Below are 21,056 nucleotides of genomic sequence, written 5' to 3'. Positions count from 1 at the left end.
CTGGAAGGCTGTTCATAATGTACTATTAAGTTAGTAAGGTAAGTTGCTGAATAACGTGTGGTGTTCCCATATCTGTAAATAAATGAAACCCTTTGTTATTATATGTATGTATTAGTATATGAGTAAAAGTGTAGAAGGATAAACATACATATATACACACATATCTCTATATTTAATACACTGAGCATGTTTTACTTTTGTAATTTTAAATATCATTTTTAAATATATTGAAGATAATAATTAATCTTTAAAAAACAGGAAGAAGAAAAGAAAAAGAAATACCTAAATCCCAGCTAGTTTGCTCTAACCATCAGGATGGTGAATTCTACCTTTACTGGCTTTAGATTTAAGAGAGGCACGTGGCACAAATTGCCAAGACAAGAACCATGGTTTGAGGATAAATTTAGTTACATCAATACAATCAGATGCAAATATATTTTATTTGTAAGGGATTGTTCCTTACAACATAATTCCTTTCTTAAGAGCATTTCAAGGACACTGAAATAGGAAAAAATATTCCTGATTTCCTGATATACAAATGTTCTCTACCTGCACCATTGCACACAAAAAATTGCTGATGTTTGTGATAATGGTGTAATTTGGAGTAATTGTTATATATCAGCATTTTGCAATTATCACTACAGGTATTGAAATCTGTTAATTTCAGAACACACACAGGGTGCTGTTAGATTCTGATTAAATATTTAACAGTCTTCTAATTTAACGAGTCCGGAGTCATTGATAGCAAACCACAACCTGTTATTTTCCATACAAAAATAAAAAAGGGTGACCTTCAGTTGGATACACATAGAGTAACACATTGCAAATTATTGATGATCTGTGACTTAGCACCAGAATATTTTAAATGCAAAAATTAGCACAGTTTATATTTGAATTTTAAAATCTCAGACCATTACTCCCTTCACACATACTAAAACATACCCTTCCTCCTTCTTGGTAAGATGGCTTCATCTAAAACTTCAGAGAAAATACAGAACATTAAACAGAAACTCCCTCAGCCTTTATCTATTCATCTATCTGAATCTTCTCTACCCTCTATTTCTCTCTCCTGATAAAATGATGACAGGTGTCTTTTTGTCTGCAAGTCTAATCCTTTCACATTTCCTTTGCTCCCTAATTCTTCTAGATTTTTCATGAAATTCCTATAATTGATGATCTCTCTCTCCTGTGTCTCTACCCTTTCATTCTCTATAAGGCCTTCCAAAACAGACTCAAATTTCATCTATCTTCAATATATCCTTCTCTTGATATTATTCCCTCTCCAACTATTTCCCTAACTCTCCTTTTCTTCAAGTGTAAATTTCTCAAAATACATCAACACTAGTTCTCTGTATTTCACACTTCCTATTCATTTTTATTCCACCTGTATATTCCATAGCTGCACATTAAATTTCCTACTTAACATCACTTGGATCTACCAAAATCACCCCAAATTCAACCCATCCAAAAATACATTCATCAGTTTATTGCCGCCACACTGTGCCATTAACATATAAGTTAATGTTACCAACATCCATCCAACTTTCCAAGTCAGAAACCTAGTAATAATTATGAAGTTTCTTCACTTAATTACTTCATATCTAGGTAGTTATCAAGCCCTGTAAAAAATTTTAAATTCTAAATATTTGCTGAGTCGTCTCACTTCTTTCCATCTTTATCCAACTTCCTGACTTCCAATTCCCTGCTTATTCACATCCCATAGCTTCAACCTCCCACTCCCATTCATTGTAATATTTATGGCACTACCTCCAGAACTTTTATTTCAAGTACACTATTTTCAGGCTAGCAGCTTCCCTTGTTTTTAGTTCACCTAGGCTGTTATCTCTACTTCAACAATATTTGATAATATTGGGAACTTCAGGCCATTGACCCTAATGTGTTTTCATTGTACATTCAGCGTCCCTTATGTGCCGACTTCCCTCATTACTCAACTTAATTTTTATGACCTTTGCTATTATCATTTCTTTTTCATATAGCCTTAATTCATTGGTCTCTACCTCCTGGCTCTAGTAGATACCTGGCAAAACTCCAATCCTGGGTAAACACAAATTTCCAAGTACCCATGCCTACATGATGTAAACAATCATAACATGGCTGAATAAAACACGGCAAAGGGATCATTCTAATTTATACTGTACATCTAGTATGAGCTCCTTCTATCTTTGGTGGACTATCAAATCTTCTCTTTCTTAAAAATTCCAATATTGCCTCCCCTACGCTAATCTAAAATGATGGCCTCATCTTACATTTCATTTAAAAAGATGATAGGTTGTGAACTGCCCCATCTTCTTACCAGCAAATCCACTGTCTACCTGCCTATTTGCCTATAATCTCTAAATTCCTTCCAGTTACACTGGATGCACAGTTCCTGCTCCTTTCTATGGCCAACTTCTCCACTTGCATACTGAATTCCATCCCTTCTGATAACTAAAGAAAATTTTGCCTGCAGTTGTTCATTATCTCCTGAAATATTTTTTTGAATCATTCCCATCATCTTACAAATGTTATAATGTTTCCCAACTTAAGAAAAATAAACAAAAAAAAACTTTATCTTGATTTCATATTCTCTATTTGCAGCAAACACCTTTTGAAAGCTTTCTCTGTACAAGTTGTCTCTATTTCTGTCTCCCAGCCTCTTCTTGAGCCATTTCAAGTCAATCCATTTTGTTGCCACCACTCCAATGGAAACTGCTTTAATCTTTTCAAGTTTCACCCATAACCTCCATCTTGTCAGATAAGATGGCCAATACTTCTTCTCTATCAGTATTAGTCTTAGTCTCACTGCCCTTCACCTAGTAACTTTCTTCACTTGGCTTCCAGAATTCATTTTTTTCCTGGTTTTCCTCCTACCCTCAATTTCTCTCTCTTAATCTCCTTTGTTATATTATATCCTTCTCCACTCTTCTGTCCCTTAAATGATGGAATATCCTAAGGCTCATTGCTAAGTTTTCATTTCCATCCGCACAGTCTGCCTGTGCAATCTCATCCAATGTTATGGATTTAAATATTACTGATGATTCAGACCCCTCTCTTGAGCTCCAGAGTGTTACAACTATCTGCCCATTCAAAATCTTCACTCAGATTTCAAGTAAGCATCTCAAGCTTATCACACCCCAAACAGAATTTTTTATTTTCCCCATAAAATTTGTTCCACTTCTTCTTGAGTCTTTGTCTCAGTTTATGACATCACCTCTCACCCAGTTAACTCAGATAAAAAACCCAGCTGTCATCTGTAATATTTTTCTATTTTACCATTCCAACATCATCCAATCCATTTACAATTTTCCTCATAGTAAATAAAAATGCAAATAATTATAAAATGATATTAAATATTTTATATCTTTTACTGCACTGTAAATTTTATATTATGGATTGTGTTAATTTTTTTTTCATTCTCTCCTCAGTGCTTGATGTGTAGTAATTATAATGAATATTTACTGGCTGGTTATTGTTAAGTAGCATATATAGAAGAGTGGGTTTTTTTCTTGTTTTATCATTTCAAAAAACAAATAAAATATGGTATGTTTGATTGTATCACCAGTGGGAAGACTTTTTCTTAGCAGAAATCACGTTTTACCTTATCAAACAGAATCAAATGATACACAATCTGGGGATTCATGCTCTACATTTTGTACTCATTACGACTTTCAATCAACTTTGCCCCATCCCACAAATCTTACAGTATAAACTAGAGAGGAAAATCTAAAGAAAAAGCCTGCCAAAGCCCAGCACTATATTGTCTGTTATTTTATTGCTGAGTGTCCATAAAGCTTGGATTCTTATTTCCACCTTTGGTAAGTGAGTCTGGGGGTGGCAGCATTAATGGAATTAGTGTCAGGTCTGATGGAAGCAGTTCTCATATGGAACCACAGAACTTTTACCAAATCCATACAGAATTTATAAATAACTGCCACTATAGAAAGGATTAAAAAAAAATTCACCTATGTTTATTCATAAATGTCTTAGATTTGTCACTAATGTATTAATATATAAAAAAGTAAAAATATATTTATATTATGTTACCATCCTACATGAGTATATGCTTAGAACATGGGAAATATTGATATATTCTCACCAAGCAGTGCCAGGTATATTGTTAGACTAAAATATGCTGTGTGAGGACAAGCATCATAAAATGCTATACATCGGAGGAAGGCTCAATAGGTAAAAGTCAGGACTAAGGGAAAGACCACTTGGGAACCAATCTAGTAGAAAGAAGGAAATGTGGTTTTTAGAATCAATCACACACAGTTGAGCTCAAATCTTTGCGCTTCCACTTACCAGCCAAGTGATTTTTTGTAAATTGCTTAATTACTCTGAACCTGTTTCATTTGTTAAATGATAATGGTGATAACTATTTTATATCATGAAAGCTAAATGTGATAGTGTAGTGCACCTGATAGACATATATTAGAATTTTTTTTTTTAAAAGGATGGCAAAAAACAAGCTCTAAGTCTGAGATTTTGGAAAAAGCAACGCTATTCTAAGAAAGAAATAAGAACTGTTGTTTTGATTTGTCCGTTGTTCCTTTCTTTCTTATTGCATAGAACAATGGTGGCATTTACTCTGGGATTTGAACTTGGGATTTGAACACTAGGATTTGGGATCCAGAGGTTCAAGAAACAAACAACTTTGGAAATAGATTTTGCTTTTTTCATTAAAAAAATCGGTGTTGTTTTTTTCCCTTCAACAAGTAAACTTTTTATGGTAAGGGGTTTTGTTATTGCTGTTTTATTTTTAATTCTCCTAAAAGTAACTATAATTATTCCATAAATGACTCAAGCATATGGAATGCTTTACTCTGGGCAGAGGAACAGAATGCTATGAAAACTGCAATGGCTACAGGCATTTGGTGTTTATTAGAGGTGGGTTTCCCTTTCCTGATCATTCTTTCGTTGGTTATGAGTTACTGTGAAATTACTAAAATGAAATTATATCATTTTTGGTTTGAGGGGCGATGGTAGCAAAGAATGAAATCACTGTGAGGAATTTCGTTGGTAAATCAAACTGCTGTTAATTAGCTCCCACCTACATACATAGTATAAAAAATAACTGTATGTTTACGAAAGAATAATTAGGGAATGTGCTGAGGTTAATAAGAAAAAATCATGAAGAGAGCAATTTAAGTTAATATCTACATATCATTTTATGTAACCACATCACAGAAGGGGGTCCCAGTTAATTAGATTCCTTTAATTGAATAGGAAATGTAAAAAAAGAAAAGATACTTAGGGTTTAAATCCAATGTATGCCTGAGTTATATGGGAGAATAATTTTGACTCTTTTCTGAATAGACATATATATATATATATATATATATATATATATACATATGTCAGGCATAAAAATAGAAACTTTGACCTATACCTAAGAAATGTTTCTGCTTAAGTATTGTTCATTTATGACATAAAAATTGAAACAATATTTTAATAGAAATATTGGCTACAAAATGCAATGTTAAGAGAGTCTTTGCAATATAATTCCATGTCTCGGAGTGATTTTCAATTTAAAAAGTAGACAATACTCAGAATTCTGAATGCAGACCCAGATGATCATATTTTAGTCTTCTCTTGTAGAAGTTTATAAGATCTGTGGGCAAATATAAATCTACAGACATATGCAATGGGTACAGGAAAACAGATGTTTCTCCTTGGCTCTGTCTGACTCATCCCATCTGCAACCTATCAAAGATGGTAAAATAAATACCCTTTCGTGAACATGAAAAACCGTTCCCTCCATCATTCTTATTGTGCTCAAAACTGTTACCAAAATATTCATAGAAAAAAGGCCTACTATCTCTCCATCTAGATATCACATTCTAGAATCAAATTCTGTGACCTCCAAGGTGAGGAGGTAAGAAAAAAAATTAGTTTCTGTTTATATTAAATTTTTATTCTATCCCTTTAAATATCTATCATAAATTCTATTTATATAACTGCATAGATGAGTGTGTGATGAAAGGTTTTCATTGGTAAGAGTATCCCAAGTTTTATGATAACAGCTCTAGAGTAGCGTTGTGCAACAGATATCTAATGCAAGCAAATGGTTATTTAAAATATTCTAGTAGACGTATTCTTAAGAGATAAAATTAATTATGATAAAATTTTATTTAACCCATATGTCCAAAATTATTAGCATTTCAACATGTAATCAATGCAAAATTTTAATGAGATATTTTACATTCCTTTCTTCATACAATGTCTTTAAAATCTGGTGTACATTTTACAATTACAGCACATCTCAATTTGTTTTAACCATATTTAAAGTGCTCAATGAGCACATGTGGCTTATGGTTACCATATTGAACGGGGCAGGTCTAGAGCACTCTTGGGGAAGACTCACCCGTCTGACAAATAAATGGAAAGTCAATAAACTTGGAGTTAACATCAGGGCAGTTTGATCCTAATTATACTATGAGTTACTGTTCACAAATGGATTATTGAACACCTGGAGCCAATGTGTACATTGAGACCTTACCGTATAGAAAATAATTATACAAAAGAACCCTGGTTTTAAATGTACAAAAGAACGCTGGTTTTAGTTCTAAGACAATACTTTAATTGCTTGCTTTTGGCTCTTTTTCAGACAAGCAAGCAATAAATTATTTGAAAGTAGCAAGACAAATTTCTCCCAGACTTAAAGGTGTTCTTATATGGCAAAGTTGCATAGGACACAGAAAATAAAATTCTTTTCTTGCAGGACAAGAAGAAATAAGAAAGGGAGCACTGAAAGTGCTATGGTAGTAAAGTAGGCAGAATTCAAAGATGGCCCACAGGATTCCAGCCTGTAGTGTATAAACATACATTCACTCAGTTATTCAATCAAATACTATTCTGGGTGTGCTATAAAAGGATTTTGCAGATGTAATTAAGGTCCCGAATTACTTGACCTTAAGGCTGGGAGACAATCAGGTGGGCCTGATCTAATCAAGGTGCCTTTGAATTTGGGTCTAGAGGTCAGCGAGGTAAAAATTAAAAGATTCAATAATGAGAAAACTGGCACACTGTTGCTATCTTTGAAGATGGAACAGGCTGCATGACAAGGAATGCCCAAGGCAAAGAATAAGCAATGAAACAAGAGCCACAGTCCTATAACTGCAAGGACCCAGATTCTGCCAACCACCTGAGTAAACCTGGAAAAGGACTCCAACCTCTGGGTGAGAACATAGCCTAGACAGCACCTTTATTTCAGCCTGGTGACATCCTAAGGAGAGAACCCAGCCATGTCTATACTTTTTTTTTTAACATCTTTATTGGAGTATAATTGCTTTACAGTGGTGTGTTAGTTTCTGCTTTATAACAGTGAACCAGCTATACATATACATATATCCCCATATCTCCTCCCTCTTGTGTCTCCCTCCCACCCTCCCTATCCCACCCTCCCTATCCCACCCCTCTAAATGGTCACAGAGCACCGAGCTGATCTCCCTGTGCTATGCAGCTGCTTCCCACTAGCTATCTATATTATATTTGGTAGTGAATATATGTCCATACCACTCTCTCACTTCATCCCAGCTTACCCTTCCCCCTCTCCGTGTCCTCAAGTCCATTCTCTACATCTGGGTCTTTATTTCTGTCTTACCCCTAGGTTCTTCAGAACCTTTTTTTTTTTTGGATTCCATATATATGTGTTAGCATACAGTATTTGTTTTCCTCTTTCTGACTTACTTCACTCTGTATAACAGTCTCTAGGTCCATCCACCTCACTACCCTCAGAATGGGAGAAAATATTTGCAAACGAAGCAACTGACAAAGGATTAATCTCCAAAATATACAAGCAGCTCATGCAGCTCAATATCAAAAAAACAAACAACCCAATCCAAAAACGGACAGAAGACCTAAATAGACATGCCTGTACTTTTACCTATAGAACTGTGTTTTTGTTTGTATTTCTGTTTTTAAGCTGCTAAGTTTATGGTAATTTTTTATATGGTAATAAAAAAACTTATATAGCAGTTGAACAATTCATTCACTTTACCTAACCACAAAGTTTTTTTTCTAATCCTTACCATTTTAGTTATCAAATATATAATCCACATTTACGATATTTTGAATTTCAAAATAGGTTTTGAGGGCAAACTCTGATAGTTTTAGATGCTAAATTCACTAATACTTTCACACTGGAGAAGTTTAATACATTCACTGTTCTATAATTATTCTGATGTTTTTTCTATAAAACACTGAAATAATTTCACACATACTAAGCATGATTTTAAGGATTAAATACCAGGAGTAGGTAAATGATCAAAGATATATGCTATATGTGGTAACTCTCATCATTCTATAGCATATTAAATTCCAAGATATTCAAACAATAGTATTTGGGTGCTGACTAGATGAGAAGGCATTACCTTAGGACTTCCAAAAATTTACTGATAACTTTTGTGTCAGATGTTAGTAAGGGGCCAGGTCAAATGCCATTTTTTACAATATATACAAACATATATATATATATATATATATATATATATATATATATATATGTATAAATAAAACTAGTTGTTTAACATATTTACATCTTAGTCATTTGAAAACATGAAATAATTTTTCTTTATTAGGAATTACTTGTTCATTTTGCCATATCTCTTACTTTTTCACTTCCTTTGTACCTTGTCAATGTATCTCTATATATACCAGCTACAGAAATGTTTGTAATGGGTTTATACTTTTAGTTGGTTGCAATTTAGACAGCTCTTAGTCTGAAAGATATTAGAAATAAAATATTATGAAATAAAATTTAATATTCTAGTCTACTAAAATCCCGAATAAAAATCCTGAGTGATATCGATGACATACTTATACCTCTAAATTGTACTCTATAAGAAAACAATGCCAGGGGTTGAATATTGGAAAAACACATGCAAAGTACTTTTAAAACTGTAAATATCTGTCTAAAGAAAGGAGCCGAGGCTTCAGGAATATCTTTCATTTAATTGCTTCCATTTTTAATAAAACACATTGGATTGTCAGTAACGAATTTCAGTGAAGCTTGAGATATTTTGAGATAACTGACTGAAGGCAGTCCTGACATCATTCCAGTTCAGAAATTAATAATTACAAACACCATAATTTCTATGCTGTAGCAAGATGCTTATGCGAAAGAGTGAAAAAGGATTCATAATGGTTCCCTCGATCCACTGAATTTTTGCTCTGACACTTAACTAGTATAATAAACATCTCCCCAGTTCAATAATGCTATCTTTAGATTTTCTATTACAGTTCTAAAGTCAATGCTCTTAAAATCTCTTTTGACTTTCAACCTTAACTATGACTTCTGGTCACATTTTTACAGTCAGTGGTTTTGAGTTTAATATTAATGTTTCCAGGATCTGTAAAAGCTTTGTAACAATGTGTGGGCATTTTGGTATCATTATAAAAGCCGCTCATGCAACCTTGTGCCACTAAATACTTTTGTTTAAAATAACCACTTGAACTGTATGAACAGGAATTAACAACAACTGATCTGAGATGTTTTACTCTTGCCTTATGCTTCTTTGACAATTTTGGTATTTTATGCGTACTGGGAAGTGTGGGACCCAAATCAGCTGGAAAAGAAGAAATTCACACACTCTCCTTCACCTCTTCGAATGCTCTTTAATTCAAAAGTAAATTTAGTGTCTAGAACATGGTGAACTAAGGATAGACTTATAATAAAAAGCCTGTGTGCTTTTATTTATTGTATTTAGGGATCATATCACAACTGTCACTCAAATAAGGTAACTATCTACAGGCAGCTTTGACCGTTCGATTTGGACATAAGAATTAAGTTCCTTGGGGGCAAAACAAAGAAAAAGGATTGTGCCATTTGTGAAAGTGGTGCCAACAATATCACATCATCTCTCTCATATATCACACATGGGTCACACTGCTAAAGAATAAGCCGTTATGTGACCTCTTAGGTAATAACCGCTATATCGTAAAGTAAAAGTGTGACACAGGCATTAAAATGCGACAGGAATATAAAACGTTTCAAATATCTGGCTATATGAGATTTAGGGAGTTAAACTAAGTTCAATTACCTTATTTCATATTGTGAAGCATTCAGGATAATTGAGTTGAAACAAACAGCCAGATTAAAATGCTTGAACATATATCTAGTAGTTGTTATAATTTCTGTCACAAATTCAATAAAAATTATTAGTTTACAGTCTGAATTGCTAGCTAACAAAAAAATGCTTTGCCAAATAGAGACTTTGCTTGCTGAGATGAACAAGTTTAGTCTCTAATGGAGTAAGGATTTTAAAAAAGCTTTGGAGATATGTTTGACAAAGAAACTAAAATAGAATAGAATCTAATACATTGTTTATCAGAATCTATATGAAAACAGCATATATGCAAGCTAAAATAAATCGCATACAAAAAATAATATTAATAATAAACTTTTTGAACATATTTCTTCATAAGATCCTTGATTGGGAAGGAAGAGCATCAAAGCTAAATTCTATTTTTAAGGCATTTATTTCAGATAAGGAAAGAATGGAGACGTTTCAAAATATCAAGTATTATTTTCACTATAAGTAGCATATTCTAGGAGGCTACAGGTAAAAAAAAAATTCTATACTGTCCTATCCAATCTTCCTAGAAGAAATTCCAGCAGCAGCCTGTAAGGTAAATCGAGTGTGGAAAACCAATTCACAAATTGCAGGCTCGGGAAAGAATAACACTGCTTAGAAAATGAAAGTCGATCAAGATTGGAAACATTTCACCTGTTTTCATTTAAATCTTCAATTTCTTTTCCTGCTGGTTTAGGAAATAGAATATAGCATAATGGGGCAGTAGGGAGTATGAACTCTAAATATCTTGAAATGGCCACATTGACACGCTCAATGTAATTTTCTGTAACTAAAAAAAAAACTAGGCTTTGGATTATCTCCCAGTTAAAGCATGGTTTATGAAACTTAAAACATTATTTTATATAAAGTTTTGTCCTCCTATTATGTAACATTTATTTTAATCAATTCAGACAGAAGCTTAAAGAAAACTGTGATGGAATTTAAAAATGGAAAATGATCTGAATATTACTAGACTAGTCACCTGCTTTCAATTAAATATATACCCACCCCATTTCAGAGAGGTAAGCATTTACTGCAATAGTAAGGACCTGAAAAAGGAGGTACCTGTTACTTTTACTTCTCACCCAATCCATGTCAAAATGCTCTATGGTCATAAATACTTTTCCAAAGTGTCCAAGCTAAATCTTTCATGTAAATTCCAAATTGCCTTATAAACAGCCTCTGGCAAGTCAATCAAATCTAACAAGTCAATACAATTGAAGAACAGAGTCACATTGCTTTAAATTTAAGTTCAAAACAGGTATTAATTAAAGATATCTAGAGTTTTCTGAAAGGAACAATTAGTTACCTACTACCAATTCTTTGAGATCATTATACTTAGAAGTGTGATATAAAGTTTAAGTACTTAAAGCCTGAGAAAATTTGATATGTTAATTCCATAGCCATTGAACTATTGGATTAATGCCCTGATATAAAATACTAATAGAACACAACATCATGAGATTTTTAAAAAGACTGTTTTGCTAATATTTCAACTAGAGTAATAAATATCACCAGTGAACATATACTAGATAATGGCTCCTTTGCGTTATCTCATTTAATCTTCACACCAATGTTATGAGGTATAAGGATTCTCATTTTAAATATTACCATTATTGTCCCCATTTTACAGATAAAAAATATTGTAGAGTCAACACTTGAACTCAGGCTTTTACATTCAAGAACCTCTGCTCTTTATGGTACCTATTTATGACAAAACTCATCTGAATTACGTGTATTAGTCTGAGACTATATGGAATGGCCTGGGAATCTATGCAAGCAAGAGGACTGAAAATTCCCAAACCTCTTTTTTTAAATGTTGCAAATATTAGATCTATAAGATACACTATGATTCTGAGTTATATAACCTCAATTACTATCATTGAAAACCACAAGTCACCCATCACTATGGTTTTAACTCTTTCTCTGTGTCTGCATATGCCTCTGCCTATGACCTACTGCCATTGGTACCAGTGGCCCTCGCTATGACAGTGATTCTCAAGATGAAGAAAGAAATGTCCTCCCTTCCTTCAAAGGACTATCAAAGAGGTAGAGGGACACATCAAAGCTCCCTGGGTGACTCTGAGAGACTTCCCTCCCCCTAGAGGGATATGTTCCTCCATCCTCAACGTTTAAAATATTTGATATCTAGAGAAATAATAAGTAATAGCATTTAATGAGTGATTAATTTAAACCAGGCACTGTTTTATAGACTCATTCAATCTTCATAGCCAATTTATGAATGATATTAATATTCCTATTGTATAATGAAGAAAGTGAAGCTCAGATAATATAAGGAACTTCCCTAAGGTCACACATCTAAAAAATGGTAGAACCTGACTTTGAACTCAGAAAATTGAATTCCAAAGACAGCACACTTCACCACCATACTACATCGCCTCTCGTTAATTGGCTGTGATAATTATTAAAAAATCATCAAAACAAATGTGAAAACATGCTTCAAAGTGATAGTACAGTGACTCAACCAAAGGCTCAAGGAGGAAAAAATATTTCATGTATATAGGAACAATCTAAAATAGACACTAGCTTATAAAACTGCAGTTTGGGCCTTAGGTTCTCTTACCCTCCCTCTTTCTCTCTCTGTCTCTCTCTTATTGATTTTTTTTCCCATAATTTGACCTTGCTCTGAACGACTGTACTAACTGGTCTTGATTATGCCCAAATGCCAAAGTGCCACTGTTGTATAAGTCAATTAACTCTATCACATTCCTTTTTTTTTTTTAGAGTTTAATTCTCTATCTACTTTATTAAAATAATTTGTTAATAAGACATATCACTCATTTGACTGTTTTAAAAACATTTAAAGGCAAAATACCATATAACTGAAACAAAAACTACAACTAAATTACATGACAGATGAGTCTCATAAATATAATATTTAGCAAAAGAAGCCAGATGTAAAGAGGACATAGTGTATGATTCAATTTATACAAAGTACAAAAACAGGCAAACTGACCTATGTTGTTAGCATTCAAGGCAGTTGTTACCCTCAGAATGGAGCACAAGAAGTGTTTCTCGTTCTGATACTATTCTCTTTCTTGATCTGGCTGATGATTACATAAATGTTTCATTTGGAGAAATTCACTGAGCTTTACACTTATGTTTTATGTATTTTTACACTATATATGTTATATTTCAATCAAAACTTTACATGAAAAGGCAGTGCTTTATCCAAAACAGTTGCTTTGCTAATTGTAATTTAGCACACTTTCTCTCTTCCAAAAGATACAATTAACTTGTTTCATAAAGAAAGCTAACAATATTTCCACATAACATTGTAAAGTTACTATTTTCCTAAATATGAGATGTTTTAAAAGTCAAATTTATTGAGGTATAATTTATATACAGTACAATTCATTTTTTTAAACTGAATGACCATTTTTGACAAGCCCATACATTTGTGCAACCATCACCACTATCAAGATACAGAACAGTTCCTTCATCTCCTCAAATTTCCTTATGACCTTTTGTTGTCCAACTCATCTCCCACCTCCCAGTTCCTGGCAATACGGATCGACTTCTGTCTCCATAGTTCTTCCTTTCCAAGAATGCCTTATAAATGGAATCCTATACTATGTATTCTTTTAAGTCTAGCTTCTTTCATTTAGCTTAATGTTTTTATTTTTTAATAGATCTTTATTGGAGTATAATTGCTTCATAACACTGTGTTAGTTAATGTTGCATAACAAAGTGAATCAGCCATATGCATACACATGTCCCCATATTGCTTCCCTCTTGAGCCTCCCTCCCACCCTCCCTATCCCACCCCTCTAGGTTGTGGCAAAGCACCAAGCTGATCTCCTGTGCCATGCTGCTGCTTCCCACTAGCTAAATATTTTACATGGTAGTGTATATATGTCACTGCTACTCTCACTTCGCCCCAGCTTTGCCCTCCCACCCCACCCCATGTCCTCAAGTCCATTTTCTATGTCTACCTCTTTATTCCTGCCCTGCAACTAGGTTCATCAGTACCATTTTTTTTTTTTTTAGATTCCATACATATGTGTTAGCATACAGTACTTGTTTTTCTCTTTCTGACTTACTTCACTCTGTATGACAGACTCTAAGTCCATCCACCTCACTACAAATAACTCAATTTCATTTCTTTTTATGGCTCAGTAATATTCCATTGTATATATGTGCCACATCTTCTTTATCCATTCATCTGTTGATGGACATTTAGGTTGGTACCATGTCCTGGCTATTGTAAATAGTGCTGCAATGAACATTGTGGTACATGTCTCTTTTTGAATTATGGTTTTCTTAGGGTATATGTCCAGTAGTGGGATTGCTGGGTCATATGGTAGTTCTATTTTTAGTTTTTTAAGGACCTCCATACTTTTTCCCATAGTGGTTGTATCAATTTACATTCCCACTTATTTTTATATTCTTCCTAACCTATCTATTAGTTTCCTAGTCTAATTTTATTTTTTACTTTGTTACTGCTTTTTTTTTTTTTTTCTTTTGCTGCCTCAGGCAGCTTGTGGGATATTGGTTCACGAGCCCGGGGTCAGGCCGAAGTTCCTGCACTGGAAGCTCCGAGTCTGAACAACTGGCCTCACAGAGAACCTCAGACCCCAGGGAATATTCATCGGAGTGAGGTCTCATGGATTTACTCATCTCAGCACCAAGACCCAGCTCTACCCAACAGCCTATAAACCCCAGTGTTGGAAGCCTCAGGCCAAACAACCAGTAAGACAGGAACACAATCTCACTCATTAAAAAAAAAAAAAAATGAGATGGCAAAAAAATATGTCACAGATGAAGGAGCAAGGTAAAAACCTACAAGACCAAATAAATGAAGAGGAAATAGGCAGTCTACCTGAAAAAGAATTCAGAGTAATGATAGTAAAGAAGACCCAGAATCTTGGAAATGGAATGGAGGCATGGACTGAGAAAATACAAGAAATGTTTAACAAAAATCTAGATGAACTACAGAATAAATAAACAGAGATGAACAACACAATAACGGAAATGAAAAATACACTAGAAGGAATCAATAACAGAATAACTGAGGCAGAAGAACTAATAAGTGAGCTGGAAGACAAAATGGTGGAAATAACTGCCGAGGAGCAGAATAAAGAAAAAGGAATGAAAAGAACCGAGGACATTCTCAGAGACCTCTGGGACAACACTAAATGCACCAACATTCGAATTATAGGGGTCCCAGAAGAAGAAGAGAAAAAGAAAGGGTCTGAGAAAATAGTTGAAGAGATTATAGTGGAAAATTTCCCTAACATGGGAAAGGAAATAGTCACCCAAGTCCAGGAAGCACAGAGAGTCCCATACAGATAAACTCTAGGAAAAACACACCAAGACACATATTAATCAAACTAACAAAAATTAAATTCAAAGAAAAAATATTAAAAGCAGCGAGGGAAAAACAAAATATAACATACAAAGGAATCCCCATAAGGTTATCAGCTGATTTTTCAGCAGAAACTCTGCAAGCCAGAAGTGAGTGGCAGGATATAATTAAAGTGATGAAAGGGAAAAACCTACAACCAAGATTACTCTAACCAGCAAGGATCTCATTCAGATTCGATGAAGAAGTCATCAGACAAGCAAAAGCTAAGAGAATTCAGCACCACCAAACCAGCTTTACAACAAATGCTAAAGAAACTTCTCTAGGTAGGAAACACAAGAGAAGAAAAAGACCCACAAAAACAAACCCAGAACAATTAAGAAAATGGTAAGAGGGACATGCATATCAATAATAACCTTAAATATAAATGGATTAAATGCCCCAACCAAAAGACACAGACCGGCTGAATGGATACAAAAACAAGACCCATATATATGCTGTCTACAAGAGACCCACTTCGCACCTAGGGACACATACAGACTGAAAGTGAGGGGATGGAAAAAAGATATTCCATGCAAATGGAAATCAGAAGAAAGCTGGAGTAGCAATACTTGTATCAGGTAAAATGGACTTTAAAATAAAGACTGTTACAAGAGATAAGGAGGGACACTACATAATGATCAAAGGATCAATCCAAGAAGAAGATACAACAATTATAAATGCTTATGCACCCAACATAGGAGCATCTCAATACATAAGGCAAATGCTAACAACCATGAAAGGAGAAATCGACAGCAACACAATAATAGTAGGGGACTTTAACACACCACTTACACAAATGGACAGATGATCCAAACAGAAAATTAATAAGGAAACACAAGCTTTAAATGACACAATAGACCAGATCTAATTGATATTTATAGAACATTCCACCCAAAAGTGGCAGAATTCACTTTCTTCTCAAGTGCACATGGAACATTCTCCAGGATAGATCACATCTTGGGTCACAAATTAAGCCTCCGAAAATTTAAGAAAATTGATATTGTATCAAGCATCTTTTCTGCCCACAACGCTATGAGATTGGAAACCAATTACAGGAAAAAAACTGTAAAAAACACAAATACATGGAAGCTAAACAGTGTGCTACTAAATAACCAAGAGATCACTGAAGAAATCAAAGAAGAAATTAAAAAATACACAGAAACAAATGACAATGAAAATACGATGGCCCAAAACCTATGGGACACAGCAAAAGCATTTCTAAGAGGGACATTTATAGCAATACAATCTTACATCAAGAAACAAGAAAAATCTCAAATAAACAATCTAACACTACACTTAGCTTAATGTTTTTGAGATCCATCCATGTTTTGTGTAAGTCAGCAGTTTGTTCCTTTCTGTTGCTGAGTAATGTTACAATGTACAGATATACCACAGTTAAAAAACATTTGAGTAATTTCCAGGTTCTGGTGATTTTGAATAAAACCACTACAAACATTTATGTATAGGTTTTTGTATAAACATTAGTGAAATATTCTGTTTTTTAATTCTAACTTGTAATTTCACCTGCACAAAATATTTTCTACACTGCCTTTAGTCTATAGTAATGCTTATGCCTAGGGAATATACCAACCAGTTCAAAATAACATAAAATCAGAAATTGAATCAAGTAACAAACACCTGCAAATTCTGCAAATTACACTCTTAAAAATATTTTTTGCAAGCATCTACATAATTAAGAATATAAATACTATTAAAGCTCTAGATTAATATTTAAAATATTGTTTAAATTTTACAAAATTAAAAATCAATGATATTACTAATTTGGATTCTACAGTCATAATGAAAAAAGGAAGAAGAGGTAAGAAATGTGGCTTGAAAAGTAAAGGGTTACATGCCTCTTTCACAACTCCCTGATTTAACGTATTATAAATTTCACCCAACTGGTTAGTACTTTTTTATCCATGATAACGGGGAAAGGATTTGAGTGACAAAATGGAAACATGGTAGATGTTACCTAGCATGTTGTGGTAAAGTGGAATGGCCCGTCCAAAGGTAGTAAATGCAGTCATGACTAGTAGGACCGCTACACCTGCAGGCAATTACAGAACAGAAAACATCATTCTCCATTCACAGTGGCATGCACACACATGCACCAGTGCTCACACATGGAGCCTTGGAGGAAGAACATGGGAAGCAAGCACACCAAGTACCTATCCATCAGGCCGATGCAGTCTTCAATACTTGAGCCTATGCACCTGCAGAAGATCCAAATTTTAAAAATACAAGGAAAGAAAAATTAGTCATTTTTAAAAAGAAGATATAAGACAAATACCGATGGTGTCAAACTCTTAATTATTGTTAATAGACAATTTTTGAATATCATGGATTTAAAGCTAGTGAGAAGGTTACTGTACTTGATGGATACCCAGAAATAAATTGTAAATACTACACAAATGGAATACAAAGAAACAAGTCCACAGTAAAGGAAACTGTACTCTGTTTCTGTGGATAATTTCCAAGCACATATTGCTCATTTCTAATACTTTACATTCATTTGAATCATTGGTGATATTATGTCTTGATGAATAACTTGATATTTCAATGGCTATAATTGGTTTCAGGTATACAGTTTCTTCTAAAAGGCTTTAAGCTGAAGTAAAAAACAGAATCAATAAAAAAGAAAACATGAGCTATTCAATATAATATAATAACCTGACACTTAATACTTATTATTAAAGATTGATTTTAGCAGAAAATGAGTTAATGTGCTTTAACGTTATTCTCATGGATACTTTACACAATCACGTTATTCTATTCCTTGGTTGTGACTGTCTTTAAAACATACTTATGTTTAAACATGAATTCATTTAACAAGCAAAATAACTGGCTTCACCATACTGCAGTTTATCTTGATACTTGCTTTTAAAAAATCAGTGCCATAACAGTCAAGTGAAAACAGGTTTTTAAACTGCCATAATATCTAACTCAAACAATAAAAAATAAGTAAATACTCCCCAAGGAAATGAATAACTTGAGACTCAGGTAAGTAAAGAATCCACAGAGGTTAACATTTAAGTAAAATTATATAAGTACACAGAATTCTGATTTTGATATTTCTTCCATCTACCAATAAATTTGAATTGTATTTCTTTCCCTTTTCTCTCATTAAACACATATAGCTGCAGTGCAGTATCAAGATTCCTTGTACAGCTATGATTTATTGAACTGTCTAATTCTTCTGGTAATATTTTTTCCAAATTCTAATTTCTAAAACTGAAAAAGAAGTTGAAGTTAAAATCATTATGTAATGAGGTAATAAGGTGCTCTTGTATAAGGCCAGACTGTCCATTATATCTTTAGAAAACTCTGTAACACGTAAATAAATATAACTATGTATAATAATAATTAAGTCACTATTTTCCTCCTTCATCAGTATAAGTTATAATATTCCTACTAGGTGGAAAATTATTTTTCTTTTGAGGATTGGCTTTGAGTGGCTTAGAAAAATATTAATGTACAGAAATACATGAAATACACTGTGAAAAAAGCTTTTAAAAAAAGCAAATAAGAAATTTAAATAAAAATATAGAGCACATAGCATTGAATTGGTTCCAAAATTCATAATCAAAACCATTTCTAAAAATAAAAAACAATTAGTATAAAAGTTTGCAAATTGTCTTATATGGTTTTCTTCTATTCCAAAGGACTTATTTTTTTCTAGTTTCCAGTTATACCTTCTTCAAAATGCTTTCTTAAAATACAGTAGTGCCATTTTTGTAAAATTAATAGTCTACTTCTTACTTCCAAATGATAATCTGAAAGCTATGGTTAGTTTGTAATATGTATTTATTATAACCTTTGAAAGATAAATGTATTTGAAAGTAAGCTTTAACTTGAGGGGAAAGTTAAAGAGTGAATAATGAAAGATTTTCATTCATCCATTAAAAAAAAAAAAACTCCGTCACATGCCTACTAAGTGTTCCTACTATTCTAGGAGCTGGGGGGAGAAAAAAGATGAATTAGACATTTTCCTATTTTTAATGAGCTCAAACTTTAATGAAGGAGACAGATGCATAAACATATGTGTATTGTACAATACGATAAATATAATGAGGAATACGAACCAGTGACTTAGGAGAGTGTGGAGGAGGGACACAGAGTTTCAGAAGGTTGGGGTCACACCCTCGGAGAAGTTAGAAAACTGAAGTTCAGAGTTCAGAGTCCTGATAACCAGGATTGGGGTGGCAATAATTTCTAAGGGGTAAGAAACAGCAGGAGCAAAAGCATCGATCTGAGGAAGGGTAGAGAGTATACGAACAGCTACAAATAATTCTGAATAGTTAGAGAACAACATTATGAGGCAACAGGGAGAAGGAAAAAAAGAAGCTAGATCACTAGAAAGGAACCAGAACTGAAGACTGTCTGCTTAGGAACAAACAATGGGAAACCACCGCAGGGTTTTAAAGAAGTTGTGAAATTGCTAGATGTGTGTTATACATTGATCTCTTTGCCCACTGAAGGCTAATCAGCTGGGAGCCAGACAGATTCCTTTGGCACAGAGACTGTTTTAGTCTCTGTAAGAGATGATGAAGGATTAAACTAGGGAAACAGTAACTAGGATAGAGGCAGAGTTGGATTTAAGGAATACCTTGAAAGGTATGCGGAAAAAAAAAAAAAAAAACAGTAGTTGGTGGCTGATTTGATGATGGAAGAGGAAAGATCAAAGGAGTTAAAGATGACTCATACTTCTAACTTTGAGAATAGTGGTACCATCAGTGAGAGAATGCAAGAGGAGGAATACCTTCCTCTGTGTGTGTGTGTTCCGGAAGCAGGGTTGATAGTTTCAGTCTTAGGTATCTAAAGTTTAGTGTGGTTTTCCTACATCCAGGTAGAAATGTTCCTCAGCATCTGGAAAGATGAGTCTGGTGGAGGGGACGGTGTGGGGGGAGGAGAGGGAAGCAGGAGGCACAGGTACAATGATCCAGTTTTGAAACATCATACAGGAGAAGGCTGAAATCATGTAAGTGGATGTGATGGCTGAAGAAGGATCTATAAAGTGAGAAAAGCAGAGACTGAGACTGAAACTCAAGGAACTCCAATAATTAGTAAATGACATAAGATGAGCTCATAAGCCAGAAACATAGGAAAATATGTTTGAGTAAAATCAATTAATTGCAGTGTCATGGAAGCCAAATCATGAAAAAACTTCAGGAAATGGATGATCATCGATCGTTGTCAAGTGCAAGAGAGGTCTAGTAAAAGAACTACTAAGAGTATGTTAGTTGTCATAGTCAAGGTCACTAGAATTTAGGTTGCTGTGAGTTGAGAAGCAAATTGCAAATAAGAGAATAGAAGCAAGGGAAAAGGGAAGAGCTACTGAGGGGGTGGGGTGTGAGGTCAAGAAAGTTTGTCTAGGAGATTTTGTAGGGTATTTGAGATTTAAAGGTATTTATAAGTAGAGGATAAAACAAGAATGGAAGACAGAATAAGAGTGTGGTCCCATTTTTTCTAAATACAAATCACTGTGTATTTAAAGATGTATATTCTATTTCAACTCTTTGTACTTGACATAAGCCAATAATTAGCACATGCAATTTATATAGATTCAGGAAAATCAAAGAATAATGGAAACATTAAACTTTTGAAGAGTCAAA

At 33.9% G+C, this 21,056-nt stretch overlaps 1 protein-coding gene across 1 annotated transcript in view; it reads right to left on the bottom strand.

Moving 5' to 3' along the window:
• Positions 1–21,056, bottom strand: part of ERBB4 (erb-b2 receptor tyrosine kinase 4) — a 675,494-nt gene that overhangs the window by 240,581 nt on the left and 413,857 nt on the right. Inside the window, exon 15 of the mRNA XM_033859813.2 lies at positions 17,417–17,491. Coding sequence (XP_033715704.2) covers positions 17,417–17,491 — 75 coding nt within the window. The remainder of the gene's footprint in view (positions 1–17,416; positions 17,492–21,056) is intronic.

Source organism: Tursiops truncatus, chromosome 7 (assembly GCF_011762595.2).
Source record: "Tursiops truncatus isolate mTurTru1 chromosome 7, mTurTru1.mat.Y, whole genome shotgun sequence".
Classification (NCBI taxonomy): Eukaryota; Metazoa; Chordata; class Mammalia; order Artiodactyla; family Delphinidae; genus Tursiops; species Tursiops truncatus.
The sequence above is the reverse complement of the archived record's forward strand: the minus strand, read 5'-3'. Positions and strand labels throughout refer to the sequence as shown.